General features: G+C 58.3%; 2 protein-coding genes across 2 annotated transcripts; both read right to left on the bottom strand.

Annotated features, from left to right (window-relative positions):
• Positions 1–819: 819 nt before the first annotated feature.
• On the bottom strand, positions 820–8557 carry LOC113147134. The gene is made up of 3 exons (XM_026336583.1): positions 8289–8557; positions 8147–8225; positions 820–2367 (listed from the first exon to the last, which is right to left on the bottom strand). The coding sequence occupies exons 1-3, from the start codon at positions 8555–8557 to the stop codon at positions 820–822; spliced, it is 1896 nt and encodes a 631-aa protein (XP_026192368.1).
• Positions 8558–12483: 3926 nt separating this feature from the next.
• LOC113147131 (histone-lysine N-methyltransferase 2D-like) lies at positions 12484–15948 on the bottom strand. Its single transcript, XM_026336574.1, has 4 exons — positions 15842–15948; positions 13956–14037; positions 12667–13724; positions 12484–12574 (listed from the first exon to the last, which is right to left on the bottom strand). Exons 1-4 carry the CDS (start codon positions 15946–15948, stop codon positions 12484–12486), a joined length of 1338 nt encoding a protein of 445 aa, XP_026192359.1.
• Between the last annotated feature and the right edge of the window lie 8061 nt (positions 15949–24009).

The raw sequence follows: 24009 nt of genomic DNA, 5'->3' as shown, positions 1-24009 counted from the left end.
TGAGCCCCGAGGACCTCTTAGGCAGCGAATTCCTTTAAAAGGGATGGGGACCACGAATATTTATTGTGCCACTTTCATACAAGATCTGCTCAGAGGGCCACTTACATCCCGACACAAAACAAACTTAATAGAGTTGTTGAGTGCATTCCCAAAAAACTCCCGCCTTCCCTGCTCTCGCCCCCCCAGCGCTCTCGACGACAGGAACGAGGGGCAGCTAAACTGCCACAGCTGCACCTTCTGAGCAGTCCGGCTGTTAACAGCTGGTTGAGCGTAGCACCAAGCGCACAAGCCCGCACCGTTGCGTACTGTGGTACTGAGCTACCAGTACATTGGAAGAAATTAGATATACGAGCATACAAAACAATTAGTCAGCCGTTTACCAATTTCTGTTTCAATAAAACTAGTGCAGCAGAAATGTCTAGATGTGGCTTCGGCCGGTGCAGGAGGAAGAAAGCGGCAAGTGTCCAGAAACCTGCGATATAGGGGTTTGGGGTAGGATGACTGCATGCGCCTAAGGTCGGAAAGGAAAACAACACGAAAGCGACAGCAAGAGGCAAGAGGAAGCAAAGAAGTAGAGCAGTGGAGTGGGGATGCAGGTGCACGAAAAATAAGGCTACGTGCACTCAGCCCGCAATGAGCCCTTCAGGCTACCCCCTGAGATGCCTCTAAACAAGGACCCTCCCTCAGTTCCTGTGACTCCCCGATCACTGCCTACTGTCGCTTCAACATTCAGGCAGCACCGTCGAGTAGGGAGGGGCAGCGCCGAAAAGTGTTGCTTCTCGCAGTGTGGGGTATCCTGCCACGCGAGCAAGGACTGCCCTAGTTGAGTTGCTTTTCGCTCTGTGGATCGAGAATCAGACTCCACGACCGCGTTACTTTTACGGGCAGCTCCTCTGAAGTTTCCTCTACGTTCCTGAGGAACGACTCCAGGGATTCTATCGCCTTATTTCTACCAAGGAAGGTTGCGGCAGGGCACCCAGCGCGCCAGTGTTTCTGCAACGCTCCCCAGTGCCGATCTACCCATGCAGCGGCTGCTTCTTCGCAGCTCTCAGTGGCAGCCAGCCTCAGAGGCAAGCTCCGCGAGCCGACAAGTATCTCCGCTGCCACAATTACGCAGTCCTCAGTGGCGCTGTGGGGAGAAGGCGGGAGGGGGGAGGAGGCACCACTCACATTCACCTCGGCGGCAGCCAATGTCGAGACACCGCCTGCACATGCGAAAGGTACTGCCCCTGGCGATGCAATATTTGTTGCAGGGTTCTCGCTGGAAGGTGACGGCAGCACTCGATTTCGTAGATTGCATCGCTCCGAGCTCAAGAGGCCCCCAGCATGACATTCCTCCTCACCAGCACCTGCCCTCGCATTGCTGCCTCTTCTACAGACAGCCTTTTGCAAGGCAGGCACGTCGGCGATCCTGGTGCTGTCTTGTTCCGGTGTGGCATCTCCGTCGCTCCAAATGCGGAAAAGCTGAGCGGCGGGAGCCTCAACGAGCGGATGCTCTTTTCCACCATTTTGCTGCAACTGCTGCTGCTGCAATTGCTTCTGCTGCATCTGTCGCTGTTGTTGCTGCAGTTGGTGCGAGGCTGCAAAAGAACGTCGATGGACGGCTGGTTGAGGGGGGGCTGCTACGAGGGGGGGGGCGGTAGGGTCACTAAATAGATGCTGCAGACGTGCAATAAGCGTCTTGTTTCTGCATGCCGGAGGGGCTTGTCTGCTCGTGGGAAGAAAAGAGGCAGGAGGAGCAGCCACAGATGCTGGAGCACACGCTTTGGCTGCCGGCTGTGGGTGCTGCTGCTGTTTTTGCATGTGCTGCTTCTTGAGTTTTTCTATTGCTCTGTGTTCTAGGCATTCTTGCTGCCTGAGGATGGCTTTCTCGCGAAGCGCGGCCCTCCTCTGTGCCTCGGACTGCTTTTGGTGCTGCTGCAGGTGGTGCAGTTCCTGCTGCAGTTGCTGCATTCCGTGAAGGAGTGTGGCTCCCAGTTGCTTAGCCGGCTGTTTATAGCGACCAATGAGGTCTCCCAGCATTGCTGGAAGAGCGACAAAGGGGTCTTCCCTCAGAAACTTGGGCACATGCTCCTCCGTCGCAGAGTCAGCTGCTGCGGGGGGTGCAGCGGGCGTTGCCGTTGCTGCTGCAGCTGCTGCGCTGCAGCTGCTGGGGGAAGGACGACTCACGGGAGGCAACACCACTCTGCCCTTGAGCTCTGCTAGTTCTGCATCGAGGACCCTGCGCTGTCGCGCATGCAGCAGCAGCAGTTGCTGTTGCTCCTCTAGCTCCTGGCGTAGTGCAACTGCAGCCCGGCTAATTCGGGTGTAGGTATCCCTTAGAGCCTCTTCGCTGAGACCAGCCATGGCCGACACAGTTGCTTCTGTCTTGCTACTTAGAGAGCCGCCGTCCATCGCGTATTGCCTTTCCAATGAACTCTTTGCGCATGGGAAGTCACCCGCTGCCGTCCCGGCGAGGCCTCCTCCTGCTGCTGCTGCTTCCGACATTCCGCAAAAAGTGCAGCCTCAGAGGTTTATGACGACGGCTCTCATGCCAGATCGGGGTGCTGCAGCAGTAGCGTCCCCTGTATTCCCTCCAATCTTCTGCGTGGCAGCGAGTCGGCGGTGGCCAGAGCAGTGTGCGTATTGTTGCAGCCGCTATGGTGGCAGTACGATGACTCTTCTGAAAAAGTGTATGAGTAAATATCGCTGTAAAAGTCACTTAGGCGGCCTGATGCCGCGCTTCGCATTTTTTCCCTGGTTTCTGAACATGTACTGACCCTCTGCTGGCGGCGAGGTAGTCAGCGGCTAACGTTGTAGCGGCGCGCTGCGAGTGTGTCTGTCTACGTGAGTCCCCGCTGCACAATCTTTAAACTTAAAAAATTCAAGATTCCGTCCAAAATCAAGCGCGTGGAAGAAAGAACTCCCAGCATAGCTGCTCGGACAAGAAGGCCTGCCGCCTCCGAGACAACCGCTGCCGCCTTTGACCCCAGGGTAGTAAGTATGGGCGGAAACGTAGCAGAGAGCACCACACGAGATTCTGCTGCTCGTATACGTTACATCGGAGTATTAACACGTGTTTTGCAATGAGAGAGAGTTCGAAAAGAACCCCGAGCAAGAGAAAGGATTACCATTTGAATGGTAGTCCTGAAGAGGCGCGGGAAGGGCGTGGCAGCCTCTTGAAGACAGCCCTGCATTCCCAGTATTTAGCCGTTTTCATCAGGCGTTCGTTACAGGTAAGACGCGCCAGCAGTTCCCATGCCCAGCTGCCTCGCCATAAGGATGCTGCCTCTGGTTCAATGAAGGAACCACATGCACGCAGCACTGTCCAGCAGACGAGCTAGCCAGGGCTAGCCACAGTTGCAGGGGACCACCACCCACCATCCCCTAAGGAGCAATCTCGTCAGCTATCTAAGCGCGCCTCTGTCGTGTTTAGGCTCGCTAAGGGGGGAAGGCAGCGCCTTCGGAGCTCCGCTCAATACACACACCTCCCTGTTTGCCAGTCTAGCAGGGGCATCAGCCCGCTATCATCGCGAGCATACCCCAAGCTTTGGACACTAACGCTCTACGTCCTTGCGCCTCCAAGGAGACACTATTCTAGACAGCGCAGCATTACGAGATATGCCTGCCGCAGCAGGCATGTCTGCTGCAGGGGGCCAATATCAGCAGAAAGCTGATGCAGCAGCAGTAGAGGTGCAGGAATACTGAGGCGCTGCAAAGAGCGCATGCGTGATTAATTTTGGCAGCAGCACTAGCAGGCACTGCTTGCCTTTGCAGCCGCGCGCTGAGGCTGCTGCTGTCCCTGCTGCACCCACAGCTCTCGACGCCGTCTACGCACCTTGAAAATCTTTCAGACACTGAGAGATGGCTGCAATCCGCCGCTTTGCTGCTACAGCGAATAAGTTGCCCGTGTGCTGCAGAAAAACGGACAGCGCGTGCAGCACGCATACCAGTTGCGTTCACAGACCGCACGAGAGCGGTGGCAGCGACGGCAGTTATTGTACTCGTAGCGGCTAGTGCTAGGCTTATATGCGCATCCACAGCAATAAATTGAAGCGCGAGTAACAAAGGCACACAAAAGATCATGCACGAAATTTTTTTTGCCGAATATTTCAGTAGTGTCGCTGCTTCGGCTGCCACCTCCGCCGAGTTAGGTGCAGCCTCCTCAGCTCACCTGCCGTAGCTGTGCTGCGTACACGCCGTCCAGCCTCGCAGCGGCCTCAATGCCGAGCGTTACGAGGGCCTTGGTATTCTGTGCGAGTTCGACGTCTTCCACGCGTCTCCGTTGCTGCCGCTGCCTTTGATGCTGCTGCTGTTGCTGTTGTTTGGAGGTGTTTTGCGGCTGCTGCTGCAGTACAACGTCCTGTGAGGCCTGTAACCAAGACAGCAGAGTTGTGCCACCCCCCTTGCGCCCCCAAAACTTGATACCGCGCGCAGGGCCGCAAAAAATTTCAACAAAAAGGCAAGAAAAGGCGATTAAAACACACCACTAACAGCGGAAAAGGTAGCGGGGAGAGAGAGAGAGAGAGAAAAAAAAGACGGTGAGGCAGCACACATACACACACACTGCCCCTCATCGTTGTGTGAAGTTTTTTGCACGGCGTCCGCGCCGCAGGAGGATGTAGGGAGAGGGCGTATTGACACGTTGGCAAGCGGCGAGAAAAAGAAACGACTTTCTTCAAGCAGAGGCACACGCCTTACAAGCAAGAGATTCCACAAGGCGCGCGGGTTGCCAGCGTCCATTAAAAGAACGCGTGAAAAGTAGCAGCATCCTAAGGCAGGCTGCTGCACTGCACACTGCAGCTGCACACACATTTGTCCAGATGCAGACAAAGGGGTCGTGTATACAGCGCTATTTCACGTGTACAGCACTGCTGTGCACATAGACTCGAAAAATAAGCCGAACAAGCCCTCGAGAGGCATGCAGCAATCACCAACAGCAGCGCCTCTTAACAGCGTCCCTTCGAGGTTCCCGTAGGGGACTGCAAATACCGCGCAAACGGAGGCGTGCAGAAGCTAGCAAAGAGGAAAACCCGCAGCAAGATCTGTAAAGAGCTCGCGCATCGTAGTAGTAGTAGCAGTACCTCTCCATAAGTCAGGAGGTAGTAGAGGTTGTTCGACTCTCTAAGCAGCAGTTCCTCCCACACAAATGCCGCCTGATGGAGGAGGCCGAGATAGAGATACATCTCCGCCAGTTCATGCCACGCCTCCTTGTCTGCTGCGTATTCTCTCAGATGCCTGTACAGACACCCCGCGCAACCACCGAACGGCCACACAGACATCGAGACACAGCAGAGCCCACTGCATGCTGCATGCTGCGTGAGATCTGCAGGTGCTGCTCGTGGCGCTTGTGCCGTTCAGGGAAGCGAGTGGGACCTTACGCGATAAGGAACGAGATGCAGTTCTTATAGTTGCCCTGCAGGAGAAACACACACACACACACACATACACACATACACACACATCGAGCCGCGAAAAGTGCCTTTAGAGAAAATCCTCCTACCGGAAACACCGACATTTTGCAGCATGCGCAGCTAGAACAGGTGCACACCACCGACGGCAGCAGCAGCAGCAGACCATCAATTTGTATGCAGAAACAACTTGTCGCCGCGCTGCAACATCGCCGGGGTGTATCTGGAGGTGATTGGTGAGCAGCCGAAGGGCCTCAAGGGGCTTGCCTTCCGCCTCCTGCTGCAGCAGCAGCAACCCCCGAAGTCGCCTGCTGCCGGTGCCTCCCCATCGCGCAGCGAGAGCGTCATAGCAGCTCTGCAGCGAGCCCACACAGACAGCGGCGGCGGAAATCGCGCGGATGCGCAAACATAAGCCCCCAAATCAGCGCACCAATGCGTGAAGAAGCTGTTGCTGCAGGGAAGGGCACACGACTCGCCGCAGTATTCGAGGCACGCCAGCGCGTCAAGGGCTCGTCTGGCGCATACCTTGATAGCCGAAGGCCTATGCAGCGTCAACGCCGCCAAGTACACCGCCTCATAGACTGACCAGACTGCATGCGCACTCGCAGCACTTCACACGCACAGCAATACCAGACACGTATTCTTGCCGCAAGCGGCGGCGACGTGACCTGCCGCCGCTGCTGCGAAAGCTGTTCGCAATGCATCAGCAGGCGGGTTCGAGGGCAGCAGCAGCAGCAGCGGGAGTGGCGCTGGTGGCATTGACCGCCAACGCGCACTCTCATCTTTGAGAGATCTTGCATGTTTTTCCAACAATTCCTTGCCAAAGGCGAAGGAAATCGCGGGCGCCTGCCGCGCCTGCGCATGCAGGAGCCCCTCCCTTAACGCTGCAAAGCTCAGGGCCCGGGGATCTCCATGGGGGGGGCCCCCGAGGGGCCCTCCCGGTGCCATCGCGAGGGGACGTGCTGCAGCGCGTGCGCGTGAAGCCGCTGCAGGAGCAACACGGGACAGCTCGCGACACGAAAGCCTCGCAGCTGAGATGGGAGAAGCAGAGGAATCCCCAGCGGGAAGAGGACGCTTTCGCGCAGACGTGGAGGGGGGCTGCGGTTGCACGCAAGCGAGGTGTAGCTACCGCGGGATGGGAAGGGAGGAGGCAAGAGCTACGGCAGTAACACAGACCCAGCAGGCGAAAGAGGAGTGCAAAGGCAGAGGGCGGTCCCTGTCTGTACTTTTGTTGCTGCAGCAAGACGAGGCGAGTTGCTCGGCCAGTGCAAGAGAGGAGGGTGGCGAGGCAGGCGGAGCGCTGCAGAGCAACCACTGCGAAAGACACCCAAGACGAGGTGCCGCAGAGTCGTACTGTCGGAGGAGGTAATAACTTGAATGATGGTTTCAAGAGCGCCACTCTACAGACATCCTGCATGTACAATTCGGGGCTGCTACCCAGCCCCAGCGCGCGCGAGGTGTCTGTACACCTCAAGGAGGAGTGGCCGGACTTACAGCAGGGAGTTATCTATGCTGACGCAACCAATATAAGGGGCCACTGGATGCAGTGCAGTCCCACAAGAGGGGCGTTTTCGCTCTGCACACCGAGTCTAAAGGGCCTCCGGTGCATGTATATATATGCACACGCACTGCAGCAGTTGCAAGCACGGCGACGGCAGATGATCCGGAGGCAATAGCCGCACCGACGTTTCAATTTCAACACTTTAGGCGCACAAGGGCCGCCCGGTGCCAGAGTTGCAGCAGACCCCTTGGAAACACACTCGACGTCGAGCGCAGCCCAGTCCCAAGTATTCGCATTGCGCTAGCAAGACAGCACTAGCGGCAGCAGCATACAGCAAGGGAAGGGGCCAGCGTGAGAGGGCAGCCCTCTTCTTGCAGGAGCAAGACGGACAGCAGCCATTGGTGGAAGCGCCACCGCCTTTTTTTGGGGTGGGAAGACGCTCAAGATCAGAGGCCTTAGCAGCAGCAACGCATGCAGCGACACCATTACAGACGCGCAAGAGTGTGCTTTCAGGAGCTTCTGAATAACCAACCATGCAGACGTCGAAGGGAACGGCTGTCCGCTGGCGAGCTGGTAGTCATGCGGAGAAGCCGCTTGAGCAGTCGGAGCCGACAGAGCAGCCACAACACAGGCAACGACGCCCTACCCTGAAGGAGGTCTTATGCCACGAGGGGAATAGGGGTGTTATGAAGGAGTTTGTGGTTTGGTCTTTGCTTCTGCTGGTGGTTCCGCTTGGGTGTCTCTGGGGGGGCTACAAGTGGCTGCAGGAACGACGGCCAGATGCAGCGGCAGCAGACAACATGTGGCTTTCTGGGGTTGGGGCATGTGTCGTTCTGTTTCTACTGACGCTGGCGTATTCTGCGCTAGCCGTAAAGCACGACTTCGCCGATGCTGCTGCTGCAGAACCCCCTGAGTGTCACCCCCCGCAGCAACCAACCCGCGGCAGTAGCGGCGGCCGCCACAAGGGGGACTGACGGAAAACGTTCCTCGAAAGCATTCGAAAACATGGCACTCTATGAGGTCATGACGCACTAGCTTTTTTAGATGCCGATGCTGCAGCAACTAGCAGGGCGCCTAGCCTAAATACGTAAGGCACCTAGATCCTGACCCCCCGCGCGATAGAGGCGTGCGCCTGTGGGTGCTGCTCCGGAAGTAGACAAGAAAATAGCTTCTGCGGAAAGAGACACTGTCGTTGCTGTGTCCCCGTCGCCGCCAGCCCCACTAGCATCTAGCAGCAGACAAAACACTAGGTGACGCTTGCTGCTGCTGCTCTAGCAGCAGCAGCAGGGCGTGAGAAAAGTGCCGCACGGCGCTCTGGAGCAGCTGCTGGCCCTCTGCAGACGCCGCGGGAGCTGCAGATACCGCAATCCGCGCTGCCATAGCAGCGACGGCTGTACTTAGCAGCGGCCGTTGCTGCAGGGGCCCGGTCTTGGCGTGTAGATCCTGCAGCAGTCGCCGCAGCAGCACAGGCACCTCTAGAGCCACCGCGCGAATCCACTGCGGTAGCAGAGGCAACGCGTGAAAGGACACGTAGGCTGCACTGGCGGTGCTCCTGCAGCTTTGCAGCAGTGCGCGTAGCTGCGTCTGAGCGGCAGCCGGCTTGCCGGTTGGACAGCAACACACACGGCCTCCTAGTGGAGCGGGGGGCTCTTCTCTGTCCACGCATTCCTTCAGCGCTGCTCTTGCTGCTGCAAACAAGTGCTCTTGCCGCTGCGAGGCTGCCTGCAGAAGGACCGTCAGCGACTGCGGTTGCATCTCCCGTGGGATCGTGCGTCCTCGGCGTTCTCCGGCAGCTGCAGCAGCTGCAGCAGCTGCTCGTGATGTGGCATGCAGGCAACCTGCATAGTATGCCAAAAAGGCACAGTGCGAGGCACCCTTCGACCGCAGTGCCTGCGCTACACCGTTGCTGCAGCGGAGAAGCAGCGGCCGTGTTACGAGAGGCGTTACAAGCTCTTTGCATGCGGGGCCTCCTCCGGTGCTGCTGCTGTTGCTGCTGCTGCTAACGACTCCATCCAGCGCCTCAGCGTGCGGCGGCAGAGACAGCTGCAGCAACAGCCTTAGCTCTCTGAGCTGCTGAGGCTCCAGATGGATGCTGTTCGAGGCTCCTGATCCTCCTGCTGCTTCCGCTTCGGCTGCGACTGCGGAAAAGTGCTGCAGCAGGGGCAAGGCGTAGAGCTTATCCTCCGCTGCACATTCCTGCAGCAGCGCCAGCAGCTCTGCAGCTGCTGCAGAGACGTCTTTGCTGCAGAGACTCCGCACCGCAGCGTCCAGCTGCCGCTGCATCTGACTTCTTCCGGCTGCAGCGGAAGGTGTGACGAGAGCAGCGGCTGCAGCCGGACTGCCATGACCTCCCAGAAGGCACTCTAAGGCTCTGTCTTGGTGCTGCTGCTGCAGCTGCAGCTGCAGCAGCAGCACCAGAAGCAGCGCACCACCGCCGCCTCCAGCAGAAAAGGGCGCAGGAAAGTCTGCTGCTGCATGCGGCAGTAGCTGGTGCAGTGTCTCGATCCAGGGTTCCACAGCAGGCTGCCTTTCCCACGGCAGTGCAGCAGCCGCACCCCTTGCTGCTGTTGCTTCTCCTGCTGCTGCTGCTCCTCTCGAAGGTGTCAGTACACCCCAAACACGCGAAAGCTCCTGCTGGAGCCCCTCGAGCGTGCAGCCTTCGGCAGCAGAGGCCAGGTGCAGCAGCTGCAGCAGCCTCTGTGCGAACGCTTCGCCGCTCACCAGTCGCTGCTGCAGCTGCACTGCTAGCTGCTGCTGCTGTTGTTGCGGCCAAGGCTGCTGCGCCTTTTGCTGCTGCATGCACCGATAAGGCACAGGCCCCTGAGGCAGAGCGAGAGCCCTCCTTTGCACGAGCAGCAGCCCGCCTTCAAGGAGACTCTCGATCTGACAGCAGCAGCGTCTTGAGCAGCAGCAGCTTCCGGCAGTGCTTCTGCGCGTGCTGCATCCTCCCCTGCAGCGGCTAATAGACAGCGGCCAGTATTTGTTGCTCGACACACGAATGCCTAAGATCGAAGAGGCCTCGGGGAGACTTGCAGGCAGCCACACGCGATGGACGTCATAGGCTTGCATGCAGCTGCAGTCTGCTGCTGCAGCGCATGCCGTTCCGCTGTCACGACAGGCTGCGCGTTGAGGTCGCACCAGCAGCAGCTCTACAGGGAGGGAGACGGCCTTTCCGGAGTTCACTTCCGCTGCCCTCAAGAAACGAGGCTCAGCAGCTAGGGCGTAGAGATGCCTTTCGGCTTGCAGCAGCAACTTGCTTCCGCATGCATCTGTGGGGCTTCCTGTGGGGAGGGGCTGCAGAGACAGCACCAGCGCCGCGACAGCAAGGCTGCTGTCGCGCTGCAGGGACCACTGGCACCCCCCCATGAACAACAAGCCGACGCAGTGATGCAGTAGCAGCTGGTCGGCGTAGCCTTTTCCGTCGCTGCTGCCACTCGTACTGAGGCGGTGTCTCTCCCGCAAGAGCACCGAAAAAACATCCTGACGTCCTGTCCCTGCAGCGACGCATGCAAGGGCGCAGCAGCAGCAGCGCAGCACTGTGGCAGCTGCTGCCGGATCCAGACCGACCTCCTGCTGCAGCTGGGAGCTGAAGATAGGCAGGGAGGGCACCCATACGAGCTGCTGCTGCTGCTGCTGCTGCTGCTGGGGGTCTTGCAAGGGGCGAGGCTCCACACTGCCGATCCGCGCAGAGGCAAACGCCGAATAGTACTGCAGCAGCATCAGCACGACAGCAGAGTTGCCGCTGCCAGCGTACCGCAAGCCAAGACTCCACAATAAGGCCCCGATGCAATGCGCTCGCACCAGATTCGCCTTATAGAGATTCAAGCTGCCGCCGCTACTGCCGCTGCCAGTTGCCCCGTTCTTCGCTCCGCTAAGAGGAGTGGTCATGGTGGGGGTGGTGGTTGTCATGGGGGGGGTGGTGGTTGTCATGGTGGGGGTGGTGGTTGTCATGGTGGGGTTGCAGGAGGGGTCGCGGCTGCCGGTTCGGGGTGGGCAAAGCAAGCCGCTCTGGCGATTCACTAAGCCCGCATATGGCATTCTAGGGGCCTCGCTAGGTGGAGCACGAGGGGATGCAGGGGCATCGCTGGGAAGCACGCGGAGAATGGGGGGAAGCTGTGTGGCGATCCACGCATGCGAGGGTCGTGCACTGCGGAGGCGAATCATGCAGCGAGCCAGCACCTGCAGCACGCCGCAAAAAACGGAGCACAGAGATATACTCCTCGAGACTCTGCGTTGAACAGCGGCATTTTTCACCTTGAAAATGCACAGCGAAGAACGTTGCCTATCGCGTCCTCGACGCCACGCCACCTCTAGAGTAGTGTGGCCTTCTTTTTCTAGAATTTCTGTTTTTTTGCACGGCAGCTGCGTGCAAGGGAAGGAGAAGGGCCAGGGGGTAGGTGTAGGTGTAGGTGTAAGTGTAGGTATAGGTGTAGGTGTAGGTGTAGGTGTAAGTGTAAGTGTAGGTATAGGTGTAGGTGTAAGTGTAAGTGTAGGTATAGGTGTAAGTGTAAGTGTAGGTATAGGTGTAGGTATAGGTGTAGGTTAGGTGAGGCCCCAATCGCTCGAAGACGTTTGCAGACTCTGCAGGCGAAGACACGGAGGGGTGAAGAGCTTTTTTTCTATACCTTGTGAGACACAACATGCGGAAGGCATTCGTTGAGCTGCTGCGCAGTTGTTGGGAGCTGCAAGGCCCTCGCGATCTCTTCGTCTCCTGTGCCAAGAAAAACGAGGCCTACTGCGAGAGCGGCAGGTGCTCCAAGCAAGGAGGCATCCACTCCCCCGGCGTGTGCGTTGTTGTTGCTGCTGCTGCTTTTGCTGCTGCTGCTGCTGTATCCGCCGATCTGCAGCTGCTGCTTTTGCTGCCCGTCACCCCACGGAGACAGCAACAGGCGCGCATGTTCGTCTCCGAGCACGAGGGGGGGCATGCCCCTGCCGCTTCCCCCCTCCCCCGCTGCTGCAGTCGCTGCTGCTGCCGCGGCAGCACTCACAAGAGCCAGCGAACGCTGGAGAGGAGTAGTCTCTGCTCCAGAGCGCTGCCTTCCCCGGAGGCTGCAGTGAGTGGAAGACACTCCTGCGTGCCCCCCCCACAGCCTTGAAGTCGTCAGATTTGCGATCAGCAGCAGCTCAGAAATCCAAGGCTGCACGTCTTCCGCGCTGTCTGCGGCTCCCTTTCGCCGACTGTCGCCGCAGCAGCGATTCGCGAGCCGTCCCCGACATCCTGCCCAGACAGCCCCTAAGGCCCAAGCAGCGCTGAAGGCATAGGCGTGTCTCTGCTGCTGCTGCTGCTGCTGCTGCTGCTGCTGCTGCATCAAGAGCCACGGGGGGTGCAGCAGGTGCTGCAGCAGCGTGCGCGTCAAGGCTGCGTCTCCCGAGCCGAAGTGGAGTACACCGAGGCCTACAAGAGCTGCGGCTTCTACGGAGCCGCTGCCGCTTGTATTGTTGCTGCTGCTACTGCCGCTGCTGCTGAAAAAGGCGGATGTCATGACGGGGGAGGGAGGCAGATGGAGGAAACAAAGCCGCCGGATACTGGTGCTGCAAGTGCCAATGTTGCTGCAGCAGGCTGCGAGCAGCAGACCCACGAGCAGCGCGCTATTATCCGCAGACGCTGTCTGCAGCAACCGCACCCAATCCGCACTCCGCAGCTGCTGCAGGTGCCCCTGTAGAGACAGTCCGAAGCAGACTCCTCCGAATTCTGCCCCCGTTAGCGCGTCCTTGTGCCGCAGCAGCCACTGCCAGAAGCGGCTCGTCTCAAACTGCTGCTGATCCGGAGGAAACCTCGCACGCGGGATGTCTCCTCCCGAAGGGGGTTGCGGCGCCTTGCCTCTCGTCGCGGCGCAGCATGCACAGACACTGCAGCAGAGAGGCTTCTCCTCACCGTGCATCCTTCCCGCAGCGGCTGCCGCCGCTTCAACCCGTCGCCGACGCTGCAGGCTGACAACAGCCAAAGCAGCAGCACATGCGTTGCTAAAAGCCGGCCACGTGAGTGCTTCCGCAGACACTCGCACTTTGGCACGCTGATATCCTAACGGAAGCTGCATGTGCAGAACACGTCGTCGCTCACAGGCTCGGCGACCTGTGCCTCTCACAGCGGGGGGGGCCCCTGCGGGGGCCCCCCCCAGAGGGGCAGAGGGGGCCCCTGTCTCCCCAACGCCGGCAGCTCCCGCAGCGCAAAAGGCTTCCGGAGAGAACTGCAGTGGCAAGGTCTCTTCGTCTACAACGTCCCACGAAAAGTCAGTCGTAGGCTGCTGCAGCAGGTGCTGCTGCTGCTGTCTCGGCTGCTGCAGCTGCTGCTGCTGCTGCTGCAGGGGAGCAACGGCCACGAGCTGGCAGCGCAGATCCATGGGAGGCACTGCTAAACGAGAATGAAGAAAAACCTCGGGATCCGCCGATCCCAGTCTGAGGGCACCCCACCCCAGAGGAAGGGACAGCCGACGCTCAAGCGCTTGCTGCTGCCTCTGCCGCAACAGATCCTCGGAAACAGCAGCAGCTGCTGCGGCAGCAGACTCCAGCAACACCCGCGCACTGCACTGCAGCGTGCAGTCCAAGAGACGCTTCGCCAGACTCGCCAAGGTACTGCCACTGCTGAGCAGCCTGCTGCCCTCCTGCTGCTGCTGCTCCTGCTGCTGCTGCTCTTCTTCTTCTTGCTGCTGCTGCTGCTGTGCAGGCAGGCTGTCTGTACCCAGCTTACTGCTGCTGCCGCCTCCTCCGCTGCGCCCTTCGCTAGAATCCTGCTCGCGAGATCTGTAGCTCGATGCCACAACAGCACGCACCAGCATCTCCCCTGCAGCAGCCGCTAAGGCCTCGTTCTCGAGGCTTGTGCTTCTGCTTCTGCTTGTGCAGCATGCAATGGCAGCACGCCGCTGCACGGCTCGCAGCAGCAGACGGTTTGCTGCAACATCCGTTCGGCGAAGCAGCAGCAGCTGCTGCTCAGTAAGGCCCCGCCTCAACAAATCCTCAGTCACACCCAATCGACGAAACACCTGACTCAACCATAGCCGCAGCGGCAGCATCAACTGCTGCAGTAGCCTGTTATCCAAGCCTGCTCTGCTGCTGAGCTGCAACACCTCCCACAAAGCGCCGTCCTCTTGTTGCTGCTGCTGCTCTTGTTGCTGCTGCTGCTCTTGTTGCTGCCCGTTCGTGGAGAGGCTGCACCGTGGGGGCCCCTGGGGAGTTATTACGTCGGGAAACAGCTGGTGCACTTTTGCGCCGTAGGCTGTAGCAACAGCACAAGCAGCAAAGCGTGTTAATGGCAGCATAAGGGACGGATACAGCACTGTGTGTGGTTGATGTGGCAGCGGCGAACTCCGTAAGTCCATTGTATCCTCGCTGCAAGGTACACTTGCGAGCGCTTCGATATTTTGAGTGTTGTGAGTTCTGTTGCTGCTGCATTCGCCGCTGATTCTGCCGGTGGCTCGGGGTTGCTGCTCGGGGGAAGCAGCAGCAGCAGCAGCAGTAGTAGTAGTAGCAGTAGTAGTAGCAGCAGCAGTAGTAGCAGCAGTAGCAGCAGCAGCAGCAGCCTTGCGTCTCCTTATAAGGCGCTGCAAGGATGCTGCTGCTGCTGTGCAATGACGCCCCTGCCCATGTCTACTGCTCGCCAGCTTTTCCAACAGTGAAACACAGGAAGGCACCTCCTGCAGGTGCCTTAGCCAGACGAGCAGCGGCGGCTCACAGCTGCTGCAGCTGCATGCTGCAGCAGCTGCAATTGCTGCAGCATCGGTGCCGTGTAAGTGAGGGCCTCCCGTTGCGGCTTGAGCAGCAGCAACGGCGAAATGCCGAAGGAGGTGCACGCATCTCAAGTTTCCTGTGCAGCAGCAGACGCTGAAGGGGTTGCTGTTGCTGCTGCTGTGCTGCTGCTGCGCTTGCTGCAAGGCGGGGAAGTAGCACTGGTAGTAACTAGCGAAGAGAGGGAGTTTAAAAAGGCGAGCCAGGGTGTGCAAGAGCCGCGCAAGTTGCTGCACCTCCTGGTGTACTGACACCTGACGCAGGAGAAGGTCCTCGAGTAGCAAATGCAGCACCAAAAAGACACAGGGCATCTGCGTGCGGAAGCCAAGCTGCTGCCACTCCCCGACGGTGCAGCAGCAGCAGCTGCTGCTGCTGGCTGCAGAGGCCTTTGCAGGCAGTGACGCAGGAGGCGTGGAAGATGCTGCTGGAGAATCTGTCTGCGACGCCTCGTGTTGCTGTGCCTGCTCTTCTTGCTGATCAAGCTGCTCTAGGCAGCCGTGAGCGCCGCGAATGATTGCAGACAGTGATCCTAGTCCATCCTCTTCAAGAGATCGGAGGAGGGCTGCTGTTGCACTTGTTGCTGCTTGTGTTGATGCACTTGCACTTGTTGCTGCTTGTGGCCTACCTCGATCGCTGCAGCAGCGATTCGCCTGCTGAGAGCGCGGAAAAAATTCAGCAACTCGGCGCCGCTTCTGTGGAATCTTTCGCACGTTGAGGGGTGTCTGGTGTTTTGCGAATTGTGTTTGCTGATGCTTCTGAGAAGGGAGGGGTAAGTCGTCTTGGCCCCCAAGAAGCGTATCAGAGGGCTGTTCAAGCAGCTGCACCCCCACTTCCATGACTTCAAAGTGCTCGTTTCCGCTGTTGCAGCTGCTGCTGCCTTCGCTGCTCTCTTGACTGCAGGGGGTGACGCATGTTTCGAGGCAGAGGAGCGAGCAAAAGGCCTTCCACTCGAACGTCGCGAGGTTGGCGGATTCAAGAGAAGCACTCAAGATGCCTGACTGGTAGGAGGCCAGGGCATGTGGAGACTGGCAGAAGCGGAAGACAGCAGGCAGCAAAAGTGCAGCTGCTTGCGGCTGCAGCAGCGCCGCAAGGGTGTGCATGCATGCGCGTAGCAGCCAGCTGCTCTGTTGCAACCGCACGCTGCAGCGGAAGCTCTTGAGGCGGCGCAACTGCAGCTGTCTCCGGTGCTGCAGAGTTCGACACTGCTGAGGAAGTTGAGGCAGACAACCTGGTGAGGGCGGACGCTGCTGCTGCTGCTGCTGCTGCAGCAGCAGCGTCACTCGGAAGGTGTTTGCTGCTAAGGGGCTGACGGCAACTGGAGCAGCAGCTGCGCATGCCAAACCTCTGTCTGGATGCAGCAGCACCAGCTGCTGCAGGAGCAAGTCCCCTGCATACAGCCGCAGCACTCCGTCCAGGTGTAACCCCACAAAATGCTGTGGCAGCTCATGCTGCAGCACTGGGAAGGAGCAGCACTTTGTTGCGCAGGAGCTTTGGCACCGCCCTTGCTGTTGCAGCGACACAGCAGGAAGGGAAACAAGCACACGAGAACTGCCGTCTATACGACCATCGCGCGCAGCTGCATCGGATAGCGGTAAAGAGGCTGACGCTGCCGCCGTTTCCGCCGAATTCTTCAAGCAGCAAAAGGCAAGGATGTCAGCAATAACGCTATACGTGCTGCTGCAAGTTTTGCTGCTGCTGCAAGGGCTGCAGCTTGTGGGAAGAGGCAGCAACAACAGTTTGTGGCATTGCTCCAGCAGCAGAAGCACCCGCAAGCGTGTCTCCACAGCATAAGGACTGCCATACGGGAGCAGCAGCAGCGCAGGGGGACAGAGTGGAGCTGCGCAAGCCTCACGCATCGCTTCAGGTGGAATCGCAGCAGCAGCAGCAGCCCGTGCTGCTGCTGCTGTCGCTGCAGCTGCCTTAGACGGAGCATCTGCTGCTACTTCTCGTGTCTGCTCCAAAGAAAAAGATGCGATTTGCTGCAGCTCATAGAGAGGCGCACTCCCGAGACACCGAGGCAGAGTCAGTTGATGCAGACGCTGCTGCTGCTGCGAAGTGAGAAGAAGCTTCTGCAGAGGCAGCCCGCCTTGCAGCACTCTCTCATCTTTCCCTTGTGATTGCTGTTGATCTTGTTGGTACTGTTGATATTGCTGCTGTTGTTGTTGATCTGGTTGGTGTAGGTGCTGCTGTTGTTGATCTTGTTGCTGCTGTTGATCTTGTTGCTGTTGTTGATCTTGTTGATCTTGTTGTTGTTGATCTCGTTGTTGATCTCGTTGTTGATCTTGCTGTTGATCTTGATCTTGTTGTTGTTGATCTTGCTCTTGTTGTTGCAGTTGCTGTTTTGCATAGTGCTCCTGTTGACATTGCTGATGCTCTAGGGAGAGTGCTTCTTCTTCGTCTAGCGGCAGGAGAAGGAGCAGCAGAAGTCGCTGCGTTGCAGGTGCTACTGCAACGGCCAGAGGCAGCTCATTGAGAATTCCCAACACCGTCACTGAATAAGTGTCACTGCTGCTGCCTCCTGCGTGGGTGAAGCGAACATACGCATCAGCACTCTGATGAATACTGCAGACGCCAGTGCTGCAGCGATCGCTCCTGCGAATATTACTGACGCAGCCGCTACAACATCGAAACATAACTGGCCTTGCCCTGCCACCTCCCCGTACAGACACAGAGAAGAGGATAACACGCGCACAGTTCCCTGTTGCTACCATAAGCGGCTCTTGCTTGTGCTGCTGCTCTTGCTGCTGCTGCTGCCGCTCTGGCTTATGCTGCTGCTGCTGCTCTGGCTTATGCTGCTGCTGCTGCTCTGGCTTATGTTGCTGCTGCTGCTCTGGATTACGTTGCTGCTGCTGCTCTTGCTTTTGGGAGTGTTGCATGGGGAAAGGCATCGTGTTAGGAAGGATAAATGCAACACTTGCCAAAGCTGCAGTTACCCAAATGTGGCGAGCCGCAACGGGAACGTCGACAGCCAGCTGTCGCTCCGCTGCTGCGACTTGTATGCCGCTGCTGCTGCTGCTTGTGCTGCTAACATCGAAGCATTCCACAAGCGCGCGCTCCCCGCTTCCGTCTCTCTCTAGAATCCAGAGACGCAGAGGCTGCCCACTCTGCCGTGAGCTGCGGCTCTCTCCCGCTGCTGAAGCAGCAGCTGCTGAGCCGCTAGCAGCAGGTGCTAGAACGGCTGCAATAGGCGCATGCGCTGTACGCACAGCCTTCGCCACGACCGTCCCGACCGTAACAGCAGCGCGCCTCAGGTGTCCATACAGCTGAATATGCGCGACTCCCTCACGTCCGCATGCGAGCAGCGGCTGCTGCCGCAGCAGACAGGGAACCCTGTGCTCCTGCTGCTGCAACAAGCACCATCTTTGCGCAGCAAATAGTGCTGCATCTTCCGCTGCGGCTTCTGCTGCGGCTGCTTGTGCTGCCGCGACAGCCGAAGGGCTCAAGGCCGAAGTTGCTGTAGCGGCTGCTCCTCCTGTAGCTGCAGCAGCAGCTGCAGCAGCAGCTGCAGCATGAACACGACGCGCGGCAACAGCTCTCAAGGACTGACTCAAACATGCCAAATCACTCAGAATGACATCCTGATGCTCTCCTACTCCCCCGCAACCCTTTCGAGCTCCAGCCGTTCGTGCCGATGCCCTTGTTGCCGCTGCATGCGCAGCTGCGCCTCTCCTGCTGTGGGAAGCAGGATACGCGCTGCCATTGGAAGTCGAGGTGCCTGGGGGGGAAGCTGCTGCTGCCGGTGGTGCTGTTGTGGACGTACAGCGCGGCGCAGACTGCAGGGGAAGCGAGCCGTCCTCCGGCTCCCGAGAGAGGTGGCCGCTGTTGTTGCTGCTGCAGCAGCAGCTGCTGCTGCCGCACGGGGTGCCGCTGCAAAAGCAGCTGCATTCTCCAGGGAAGGATCCCTCCTCGCCCCCCAGGATAAATGGAGTGATGACTGTGTCTTCCAGCGGGCATGGGTAGGCGCGAGTTACGCAGCCTTCCGCGGCTGCCACGTCCAGCAGCATCAAGACTGCAGTGTACGCAGAGCCGCAGGGGACACCCACATTGCCTCAAAAAAAAAAGTCATGCTGCTCACGATGCAGCGCCAGACGCTGCCGCTGCCTTTGCTGTTCGTTGCTGAGCTTCGCGGTTCTAGCAGCAGCTCTGCTCCTGACAGGAGAGTGCACGACACCCAGCAACCGCCCCCTCCCTCCGGGCCTTTTCAGCCACAACCAAGTGCCCTCGAGCGAATAATTCACCAAAAATACAGAGAAATACCATCCATGGCGCCTCCTTTAGGACCACACAGTCACAGCAACAACTGCCAGGAACCCGCCACCGACTCCACCCTCCAGACTCCAGCAGTCTCAGGCAGATCCCCGATTAAATGCTCTCCGTATTTCGGCCGGCAATGTGGTATTATTGCTATCCTTTTTGATCTGCTAAGAAGATTGGACTCCCTCTAGCCCTCGGCAAACCCAGCTCCTCATGCCCGACCGCGATTCGGTCGTCGCTGCTCCTGCTACTACGGCTGCTACGGCTGCTGCTGTGTTTATACCTACGTTCACACGTTTGATAATCTCCCCTGCCTCTTGCAGCTGCCAGCCACCCACCGTTCCTCTCTGCCGCTTTTCTCCTCTCCTGCTGTGACTGTCTGCGTGTGTTGCTGCTCCCTGCGCTGCTTCCCCCAACACTCATAAAAATACCTCCTCGCGCACTGCAACCGCGGGAGCTGCGAGAAGGACAGCAGGCTCCCCTGAAAAGGCCTCTAGTGCCTTTGCGGTCGGGGATCCTGAGTGTTTTTCGGGGGAGGAGTCCTTTTAGCTGAGTGCACGGCGTATAGCGAGCCGCTTCCTCAGCTGCACTTCTTGGCGACTATTTTAGCTGCAAACTGAGGGCCGTCAGGCACAGCTTTGGCTTAAGGGCGTTTTGCTAGGGGGAACTAAGGGCCATTGTCTGTGAGAAGAGAGGGGACTGGGTACACAGAAAGGCGACGAGGAAGGGGATTCCAACTGCGCACATGCCTTGTGCTGCGCCCCTTGACCTCCGACACCATAGCGCCTAGAAGGCTCAGGGTTATCCCGTGCAAAATAGGCTGCACTGCACTGCACCGCGAACTTCTGTGACGCCAAAGGCACGTACTATTTGCGGTTGGCTCTGCCGAGTGGTGTCCAATTAGATACCTGCTACATGCAACTGAGGAAGCTATTTCGAGCTCCCTCAGTTGGTAGGCTCGGGCGCTTTCCAGCAATTATATTTCACCATGAATGTGCAGAGATTTGACGAGTCTGTCGGTCTGTCCATGCATAGACCTTGGGTATCGCAGAGGAGCGTCAATTCGAAACAACACGCCGCAAGGTCGTGCGCCTTTGTGCTACACGCTGTGTGTAATTAGCTGTGAATACTCGGTGCGCTTGGAGCTACAACGACGTGCACCCTGGCTGTCCGTCTCCTCTCATGCTGAACTCTGAAGGGCGGGCCGAAGAGGGAAGAAAAGGAAGCTCTTTGAGGAAACCCTCAGTAACGTTGTGGTGATCTAGATTACGTTTGGAGGCAAGCGTCTCCCCGCGAAAAACCATAGAGGGGGAGTCGCACGAGTTGGTTTGTGGTGCTGCACAGATCAAAGGTCCCGTGTGTTCTAGGAGTGTCGCCCCTACATGCAGCTCTCTCTTTTGCTGCCGACCCTTTAACGTAACAGCACTCGGCCTTGCGCGAGCGACTGCCCGCAAGACTGGTGCTCAGGAGGCTCAACACTTCGCGGCTGCCAGGAGACAGTGCGTCGATAGGGGGCAGCCTTAAATACCGACTTGTTAGAAAGATCCCCTCACGCTGAATCCGTCCTTGGCCCTCAGGACGAAAGGGCGTTCTGCCAAGCAAGGTCATGTTTGGCGTTCCGTCTGCCGGGGAGGCTAGACGCAGCGGGCTAGCTTAGATCCTGGTCTGCTTGTTGGTAAGTTTCCAAGTGTCTCCATCGAGTGCTGTTGTCGCTTCTCACGTGTGGGTGCCGCTTGGGTAGTTGTTGCGGCTCGTTGTTGCAGCCTGCAGCAGCGCCCGTAAAGCCACCATGAAGCTCGCACCGATGGCAACAAAACTTTGCAACACCCTACTGATATCGCAACGGGCCTGCGGGGTCAGACTGATCGACTGCTCCTCGAGCTGCGCTTCTAGCTGCCTTGGATGCTGCTGCAAGTGCTGCTTCTTTTCCTTCTCCTGGTCCTTGTAGAGGGCATTGCCGTGGCTGCGAACCGTGCGAATTGGCAACTCGAATTCTCCTCTAGGGGCCTTGCGCCCGCGAGCTCGGCGCTCGGACTGTGTGGGGTTGGGCAGGCTGTAAGACATCCTAGGAGGGAGTTGCTGCTGCTCTTCGGATGTCGGCAGTTCTGCTGCACGCTGTTGAGCCGGCAGGGAAGCGAAGGGGGAGGAATAGCGTTTGTGGGGGCGCCGCAAGTGATGAAGTAGGCCGCGATGATGCTCCGTGGGTGTCGCCTCTCCAATATCATCCTCTTGGGGAGTTGAGACCGCTGATGCAGAGCCAACCCTCTCGACCCTGTGAAGCGCTTGCTGTTGCGCGCGCTGGTCGCCCTTCTCGTGGGGTGTGGCACCATGTTCTGAGAGGGGGGCCCTTCGAGGGTCCTCTACTGCCTTCGCTTGCCGAGCCTCAGCCTCGTCGCGTTCCCCCGCCGCTCCGGATGCATGAGGAGGCTCTGGCTCATCATGCGGCACTCGGGTTGCCTCTGCTGCTGCTGCTCTTGCTGCCAGCGCACCGCAGGGCGTTGAGCAGGAGGGGTGTGCATGGCTACTCATGCCACACGGGAGGAGCTGCTGCTCCCTCTCCAGTGTTACTGGCAACAGCAGCTGAGACATGTGTAGGACTTGCAGCTCGTTATCGTGCTCTGCGGACTGAACAGGAACCGTTCCAGGAGCGTCTTGATGCTGTGGCTGGTCTTCGATCGGCTGCTGAAACTGTCGCTCTTCTTCTTCTTGCTGCTGCTGCCGAAGCTTTTGCTGCTTCTGGAGGCACGGCTCCTTATCTGCCTGCCCTTGCAGTGCAAGTGCAGGCTTGTGATTCTTCATGTATTGGCCAACCTGGCTTGCTTCGCATTGATTCTCCTGTAGCTCCTCCGACTCTTCTTGAGCCTGCATAGCCTGGTCTAGTTCGTGGTCTGCAAGGTGCCTAGGCCACCTTTGCTTCTTCGCCCTTTGAGCATTGAGCCTTTTAAGGCTTTTCAGGGCCTTTTCTTCCTTCTTTTTGCGTTTGCTGCTCCGCCGAGATTCCGGATGCTGCTCCTTCTTTCCGTGCTCGTATCGCCCCTCATCATCCCCATGCTGCGGCGCATGCAACGCTTCGCGCTTCTTGTCTTCCTCGAGGCTCTCTTGAAGCTGCTGCTGCAGCGCCTTGTCCCCGTAGGGCGGCTGTGTCTCTTTGGGGACTGGCCGATGGCTCTTTTTGTGGTGTCGCCTGCGATGCGAATCGATGGCGCGGGGGGAGGACTTTTTCCCGGAAGTCAAGGTGTTGTGTCTTGCGTCGACCTTGAGTGCTCCTGTCTCTTGCTGCTGTTGCGTTTGCTGTGCAGGAGCCATAGCTGAGACGCTATCATTGGTGGCGTCTGAGTGAGGCGTGCACTGGTGCGCTCTGGCTGGTACTTGTTTTTCTTGCTGCTCTTGCTGATTATGCTCTTGTTGCTTGTACTCTTGCAGATCGTGCTTTTGCTCCTCGCGTTGCAGCTCACACTGCTGCAAGACCTCGTGCGTTTGGATGCAGGGCAGTGTCTCTTGCTGCCCTAGCGGATTCGTATTGCGGCTTCGCTGAATTATGTGGAGGGTATGGAGGGGCTTGCTTCTCTGGGTGCCGGTCCGCGCTGCCTCGACTTGTTGTTGGAGCGGTCGCTCACTCTCTGGAGCTTCGCTCTGTTGCTGACTTCCAATGGTTCGCCTCCACGGCAGGAGCTGCTTCTGCCACTGCCATCGCTTTTGCTGCTGCATCGTTTTTAAAGTCCTATTCCTCCGGCTTGTCCAACTGAAGAAGCCCAGTTTTGCGTTGTGCTTGTACGCCTGCAGCTCTTCTGGCTGCCGCTGTACCTCGCTTGCCTGATGCAACTCGCCTGTGATGGTGCCTTTGTCTGTATGGCGCTTGCGACTGAACAGACGACGCTTCGGCTGCGCTTCCACTTGCTTCTGCTGCTCCTGCTGCCCTTGTTGCCGCGTATTCTTGGCCTTGCTGCTCCCAAGGATTCTCCTCAAAAGGCGCTGCTTTTCACGTTGCAGTTGCTGCGTGTTCTGGTCTTGTTGTTGCCCTTCAAGTTGCTTCTCCTTGCGCCGCTGCCGGCTGAGACTGGCTAGTTTCCGCCCCCGTGGCTGCTTTTGTTTGAGGGCCTTGGGGCTGAGATCGGTCTGCTTGGTGGTCCAGCTGAAGAAAATTCGCTTAACTTTGTGCGAGTTACCGGCACTGCCCTCTTCTGTCTCTCGTTTGCCGCAGTCCCCTACAGTGGAGAGCCCCTCCTGTGTGGCCGCTGGTCGGCGCCTTAAGGAGAAAAAACGGCGACTCTTTGCCGTTGACGTGAAAGCTCCTTCTCCTGAGCCGCCTTCAGTCTTCTTTCTGTACTTGCTGTATTGTTTGTTCCGTAGCCACCATCTGGTTTTGTCGCCGCTGCTACTGTTGCCGGTGCCTTTAGCTTCTCCTCCGCCAGGCTTCATTCGAGGGAGCGTGGTAAGGGCCGAGCGTAGGAGGGCGCTGCCTGAATATGTTTTCATGGCTTGGCTGAAATCTTCTCTATGTGCTGACCCACGGAGAGGCCAGCAGTAGAAAGGGGAATCTCGGGTCGTAATCCAGCAGTCCTTTGACTAGAGGTTCCCCGTCGCAGCTACCTGATAAGCCTCTCCGGCTCACAGCAGTCGCACCAGAACATGCGTACATGCATTCCTACATACATGCATGCATACATTGATACATACACACACACCCCCCTCTGCCTTCCTCTCCCGTACTGCTGATGTGGCTAGAAACTACAGTAGCGGGAAAAGCGGCAGTAGGTGTTTTCAGCGTCGATTTTTGCGCACTGGTGGCTCCGTGCAGCCGAAAGCCTTGTCTCCTGGGCTCTCATGCAGGCCGCAAAGTGATCCCTAGACGAGGCTTCTTTGAAGGACTGCTTAATTAGATGAACTAAGCCGTTGCAGCCTTAGGGGCTTTGGAGTGCAGGGATAGCCTGCAGGACGTGAGCGCTCCGCAACCGCCCCCTGTGTGGTGCCGCAGCGGCTGCTGCCGGTCTCCTTGTTGAAATCCCCTGAAATAAATGTAGAGAAAATTTAAAAGTAGGATATTTCGGCCTTAAAGCGTCTGTAGGGCCCCTTTAAGCACTCTCCCGAGCACGGTGTAGGGGGCCCCGCGTGCACTCCGCCACTCGATTTGGGAGCTCCACC

This window comes from Cyclospora cayetanensis, unplaced genomic scaffold, assembly GCF_002999335.1.
Source record: "Cyclospora cayetanensis isolate NF1_C8 unplaced genomic scaffold, CcayRef3 CcayRef3_contig_1, whole genome shotgun sequence".
Classification (NCBI taxonomy): Eukaryota; Apicomplexa; class Conoidasida; order Eucoccidiorida; family Eimeriidae; genus Cyclospora; species Cyclospora cayetanensis.
This window is presented reverse-complemented; position numbering and strand designations above follow the sequence as displayed.

Excerpts from the sequence above, each read along its gene's own strand:
- LOC113147134 (XM_026336583.1), bottom strand. The coding sequence starts at position 8,557 with ATGCGTGGACAGAGAAGAGCCCCCCGCTCCACTAGGAGGCCGTGTGTG. Across the intron at positions 8,226-8,288 it reads GCAGCAACGGCCGCTGCTAA|AGGGCCAGCAGCTGCTCCAG; the intron begins GTACAGCCGTCG and ends CGGCGTCTGCAG. Across the intron at positions 2,368-8,146 it reads CTAGAGCAGCAGCAGCAAGC|ACAGAAGCAACTGTGTCGGC; the intron begins GTCACCTAGTGT and ends CTAAGTAGCAAG.
- LOC113147131 (XM_026336574.1), bottom strand. The coding sequence starts at position 15,948 with ATGCGCAGCTGCTGCTCCAGTTGCCGTCAGCCCCTTAGCAGCAAACAC. Across the intron at positions 14,038-15,841 it reads GCAGCGTCCGCCCTCACCAG|CCTCTCCACGAACGGGCAGC; the intron begins GTTGTCTGCCTC and ends CCCACGGTGCAG. Across the intron at positions 12,575-12,666 it reads GGAGACATCCCGCGTGCGAG|GAGTCTGCTTCGGACTGTCT; the intron begins GTTTCCTCCGGA and ends CAGAATTCGGAG.